General features: G+C 44.9%; 1 protein-coding gene across 1 annotated transcript in view; it reads right to left on the reverse strand.

Moving 5' to 3' along the window:
- Positions 1 to 641: 641 nt before the first annotated feature.
- LOC116034656 (zinc finger protein 37-like) overlaps positions 642 to 5,727 on the reverse strand; it is a 13,504-nt gene continuing 8,418 nt past the window's right edge. Inside the window, exons 7-11 of the mRNA XM_035993696.1 lie at positions 5,315 to 5,445; positions 4,105 to 4,322; positions 3,261 to 3,454; positions 1,304 to 2,561; positions 642 to 692 (exon numbers count right to left, since the gene is read on the reverse strand). Coding sequence (XP_035849589.1) covers positions 642 to 692; positions 1,304 to 2,561; positions 3,261 to 3,454; positions 4,105 to 4,322; positions 5,315 to 5,445 — 1,852 coding nt within the window. The remainder of the gene's footprint in view (positions 693 to 1,303; positions 2,562 to 3,260; positions 3,455 to 4,104; positions 4,323 to 5,314; positions 5,446 to 5,727) is intronic.

Genomic DNA, 5,727 nt, shown 5'->3' on the forward strand with positions numbered 1-5,727 from the left:
TCATGGATTCACAGGACAGTCATGGGAGTCACAGGACAGTGTCTGACTGTCCCGGGACAGTCATGGAGTCACAGGACAGTGTCTGGCTGTCCCGGGACAGTCATGGAGTCACAGGACAGTGTCTGGCTGTCCCGGGACAGTCATGGATTCACAGGACAGTCATGGGAGTCACAGGACAGTGTCTGACTGTCCCGGGACAGTCATGGAGTCACAGGACAGTGTCTGGCTGTCCCGAGACAGTGTACAGGACATTGTCTGGCTGTCCCGGGACAGTCATGGAGTCACAGGACAGTGTCTGACTGTCCCGGGACAGTCATGGAGTCACAGGACAGTGTCTGACTGTCCCGGGACAGTCATGGAGTCACAGGACAGTGTCTGGCTGTCCCGGGACAGTCATGGAGTCACAGGACAGTGTCTGGCTGTCCCGGGACAGTCATGGATTCACAGGACAGTCATGGGAGTCACAGGACAGTGTCTGACTGTCCCGGGACAGTCATGGAGTCACAGGACAGTGTCTGGCTGTCCCGGGACAGTCATGGAGTCACAGGACAGTGTCTGGCTGTCCCGGGACAGTCATGGATTCACAGGACAGTCATGGGAGTCACAGGACAGTGTCTGACTGTCCCGGGACAGTCATGGAGTCACAGGACAGTGTCTGGCTGTCCCGAGACAGTGTACAGGACATTGTCTGGCTGTCCCGGGACAGTCATGGAGTCACAGGACAGTGTCTGACTGTCCCGGGACAGTCATGGAGTCACAGGACAGTGTCTGACTGTCCCGGGACAGTCATGGAGTCACAGGACAGTGTCTGGCTGTCCCGGGACAGTCATGGAGTCACAGGACAGTGTCTGGCTGTCCCGGGACAGTCATGGAGTCACAGGACAGTGTCTGACTGTCCGGGACAGTCATGGAGTCACAGGACAGTGTCTGGCTGTCCCGGGACAGTCATGGAGTCACAGGACAGTGTCTGGCTGTCCCGGGACAGTCATGGATTCACAGGACAGTCATGGGAGTCACAGGACAGTGTCTGACTGTCCCGGGACAGTCATGGAGTCACAGGACAGTGTCTGGCTGTCCCGGGACAGTCATGGAGTCACAGGACAGTGTCTGGCTGTCCCGGGACAGTCATGGAGTCACAGGACAGTGTCTGGCTGTCCCGGGACAGTCATGGAGTCACAGGACAGTGTCTGACTGTCCCGGGACAGTCATGGAGTCACAGGACAGTGTCTGACTGTCCTGGGACAGTCATGGAGTCACAGGACAGTCATGGGAGTCACAGGACAGTGTCTGGCTGTCCCGGGACAGTCATGGAGTCACAGGATAGCTCGTCTCCCTCGCCGCCGCCCCGGTGGCTCTTCATGTGCGTTTTCAGACAGTGGCTCTGCGTGAAGGCCTTGTCGCAGAGCGTGCACTGGTACGGCCGCTCGCCGTTGTGCGTCCGCATGTGCACGGTCAGGTGCTCCTGGCGCGAGCACGCCTTCCCGCACACGGCGCACGCGTAGCGCTTGATGCCCAGGTGGCTCCGCACGTGGTTGTTCAGGTGGCTTTTGCGCTTGAAGAAGCGCCCGCACTCGGAGCAGCCGTACGGCGCCTCGCCCGTGTGCGTGCGCATGTGCGCCTTGCGCTCGCCGTTGGATATGAAGCCCTTGCCGCACACGGTGCAGGCGAACGGCCGCTCGCTGCAGTGCATGCGCCGGAAGTGGGCGTTGAGCGTGCAGTTGGTGGTGAACGTGTTGCAGCAGATGTGGCAGAGGAACGGGCGCTCGCGCTCCGTGTGCGTCAGCTGGTGCGACTTGAGCGCGTTGGCCAGCTTGAAGCGCTTCCCGCAGACCTCGCAGCCGTAGCGCCGCTCGCCCGAGTGGACCGTCTTGTGGCGGGACAGGGACCGCAGGTCGGTTAGGAACTTACCGCAGACGTTGCATTGGTACTTGTCTCGCCTGGCGTGCGAGCGGACGTGCGCCTGGAGCTGCGCATTCAAACCGAACGCTCTCGGGCAGACCTCGCACTTGTAGGGCTTGTCCTCCACGTGGACCCATCGGTGCACGCTCAGACTCGACAGGCGCGGGAAGGTTTTGTTGCACAAGTCGCACTTGAACGGCCGGTCGCCCGTGTGGCGCGTGGTGTGGTACTGGAGGCCGGTGACGGTGAAGAAAGCCTTGGAGCAATACGAGCACTCGTGGGTCTTCTGGTAGGTCTTGAGGTGTCCCTTTAGGTCTTCCGGCGAGGCGAAATTCTCGCCGCAAACGCCGCAGAGGTGCGGCGATTCCTCGGCGTGGCTCCACGCGTGTTTGATCAGGCTGCCCATCAGCCGGTACCAAACGCCGCAGACTTTACACGGCGTTTTACGCTCGATCAACTTCCCCTCCACGCGGCCCGGCGTTTTGGCTCTGCGCTTCCTGCGAGCGGGCGGTGGCGGCTTCGAGGTCCGCGGCTCAGGGTCGCTGTCGGGTTTCCAGTCGCCGTCTTCGTCGTCTCCGTCCAACGCCTCGTCTCCGTCTGCGTCTCCGCCAGAGTCCAGCTGGCTCTCGGCCTCTTGCGTCTCCGTGTCCTGCTGAACAGCGCTGATGTGGAGCAGAAACATAAGTTATTCATGTTGACCATGTAAATGAAATACAAATATTTTTAGTAAAAAAAAGTCAAAATGTTTTAAGTAAAAAAAGTCTAAATATTTTTAGCATAAAAAGTCAAAATATTTTAAGTAAAAAAGTCAAAATATTTTTAGCATAAAAAGTCAAAATATTTTAAGTAAAAAAGTCAATATTTTAAGTAAAAAAGTCTAAATATTTTAAGTAAAAAAAGTCAAAAGATTTTAAGTAAAAAAGTCTAAATATTTTAAGTAAAAAAAGTAAATATTTTAAGTAAAAAAAGTCAAAAGTCTAAATATTTTAAGTAACAAAGTCTAAATAATTTTAAGTAAAAAAAAGTCTAAATATTTTAAGTAAAAAAAAGTCTAAATATTTTATGTAAAAAAAGTCTAAATATTTTAAGTAAAAATAGTCAAAATATTTTTAGTAAAAAAGTCAAAATATTTTAAATAAAAAAGTCAAAATATTTTAAGTAAAAAAAAAAGTCAAAATATTTTAAGTAAAAAAGTCAAAATATTTTAAGTAAAAAAGTCAAAAAAGTCTAAATATTACCGTATTGCGCTGTAACCGCCAGTCGTTTACTGAACTAAAAGTACAAACGCGTCAGCCTTAAAATATACTTAAAGTACCAACAGTAAAAGTACTCTTTATGCAGATAGTAACTTGTTAAATTACCTTGAACGGCGGCGGCTTTTTTCACTTTTTACCCCCACAGCAGCAGCGGACAGAGAATCAGTCGGGACGCCATCGGGGCTCCATAAAAGGTTAGGATCTTCCCCCTCTTCTCCTTCCTCCTCATCCTCTTCTTCCTCTCCTTCCTCCTCTTCCTTCTCTCCTTCCTCCTCCTCTCCTTCCTCTTCCTCTCCTGTCTAGAAGGGTTCATGTTTTTTAGGGAAACAACTTCATACAAAAGAAAGTCTGAAATTCACATCTAACATTTAGAGGACGACTATTTATTCTCGACCGTCTCAGACGTTTATTCTGACAAAAACAAGAGAAACTGTTCTGAAAACTAACTCAAACTAACAAACTCTCTCTAAACTATCTAACAAACTAAACTAAAATCCAAAAGTCTAAACTATAATCACCTCGCTTCCTACGAGTAAATGTACTCAGTTACTTATAATCCCTCCGTATCTACGTTCATAAACTATATAAAATACACACATCCTACACTCTAGTCCACTGTTTCTTAAACAGGGGTACATGTCCCCCTAGGGGTCCTCTGGAGGACTGCAGGGGGTACATGTCCCCCTAGGGGTACTCTGGAGGACTTGTCCCCCTAGGGGTACTCTGGTAGACTGCAGGGGGTACATGTCCCCCTAGGGGTACTCTGGAGGACTTGTCCCCCTAGGGGTACACTGGAGGACTGCAGGGGGTACTGGACTTAAAAACACATCACGTAACGTATACGAACACAAAGAACCTACAGTATATGAACAGAAATACACAACAACACGTTCTCCTGATTCCTACTCACATAGTAAATACGTGAAGTAAATACGTGAAGTAAATATACCTTCAGTCGGACGTAGAGGAACTTGGTGATCCTGATGATGTTCTCCGGCGTCATCTTCTTCACTTTGAGTCTCTGGAGTCGCCGGCTGCGGTCCGACTTGAAGATGGCGAAGGTTTTGTCGTCTCCGGCGAGCTGAGGGAAGCTGGAGCGCAGCAGGGACAGGAAGTCCTCCTCCGTCAGCCCACGGGGACACGACAGGTCTCGCGACTTCAGAAACACTGGAACGGGAAATACAACTTCTGAACCAATCGCACCATCCTGTTCCCATTTCATCTGGTTACAACGCATCAATATTTCTAGTAAAAAGTAAATTCTAAATATTTCTTGTAAAAAAGACAAAATATTTCTAGTAAAAAAGTCAAAATATTTTTAGTAAAAAAGTCAAAATATTTTTAGTAAAAAAGTCAAAATATTTTTTGTAAAAGTCAAAATATTTTTTGTAAAAAAAGTCAAAATATTTCTTGTAAAAAAAGACAAAATATTTCTAGTAAAAAAGTCAAAATATTTTTAGTAAAAAAGTCAAAATATTTTTTGTAAAAGTCAAAATATTTTTAGTAAAAAAGTCAAAATATTTTTAGTAAAAAAGTCAAAATATTTTTAGTAAAAAAGTCAAAATATTTTTTGTAAAAGTCAAAATATTTTTTGTAAAAAAAGTCAAAATATTTCTTGTAAAAAAAGACAAAATATTTCTAGTAAAAAAGTCAAAATATTTTTAGTAAAAAAGTCAAAATATTTTTAGTAAAAAAGTCAAAATATTTTTTGTAAAAGTCAAAATATTTTTTGTAAAAGTCAAAATATTTTTTGTAAAAAAAGTCAAAATATTTTTTGTAAAAGACAAAATATTTTTAGTAAAGTCAAAATATTTTTAGTAAAAAAGTCAAAATATTTTTTGTAAAAAAAGTCAAAATATTTTTAGTAAAAAAGTCAAAATATTTTTTGTAAAAGTCAAAATATTTTTTGTAAAAAAAGTCTAAATATTTTTTGTAAAAGACAAAATATTTTTTGTAAAAAAAGTCTAAATATTTTTTGTAAAAAAGTCAAAATGTTTTCAGTAAAAAAGACAATATTTAAAGTCAAAAAAATTTTAATTTTAAATTTTGACCCACAAAACCTAAAAGCCACGTAGTCGACGGGAAGACGACACAAGGGTTAGACGCCGCTAGGACGCAACGGGATGCCGGGAAAGGACCCAACACACGGTCGTCTGTACCTTTGTTAGAGAGCACGTCTGTCTGAGGGTCCTCCAGCACGCACACCTTGAAGACCAGGTGGGTCGGTTTCTCTCCGAGGGAAGGTCGGCCGCGACGCCGCCTTTCAGACTCAACTCTGGGAGACGATAACCTGCAATCACACAACACACAGAGATGGATGGATGGATAGATTTAAGCTGTAGTTTACAGCTTCGTCCTTGTTGTATTATTCTAAACAGATTTCTGCAGTTCAAACAACTCTGAATTGTAGTTGAGAACGTCAGTTATAACGGCCCACGTATTAAAAAAGTGTCAGACAACGTTATGGAAATATTCTGAGTTTTTATTCTTTAAATATTTAAAATAATTTTATCTTAAAATATTTCAACTATTTTTCTTAAAATATTACAACTTTTTTTACTTAAAATATTTC

The sequence above is a fragment of the Sander lucioperca genome, chromosome 17 (assembly GCF_008315115.2).
Source record: "Sander lucioperca isolate FBNREF2018 chromosome 17, SLUC_FBN_1.2, whole genome shotgun sequence".
Classification (NCBI taxonomy): domain Eukaryota; kingdom Metazoa; phylum Chordata; class Actinopteri; order Perciformes; family Percidae; genus Sander; species Sander lucioperca.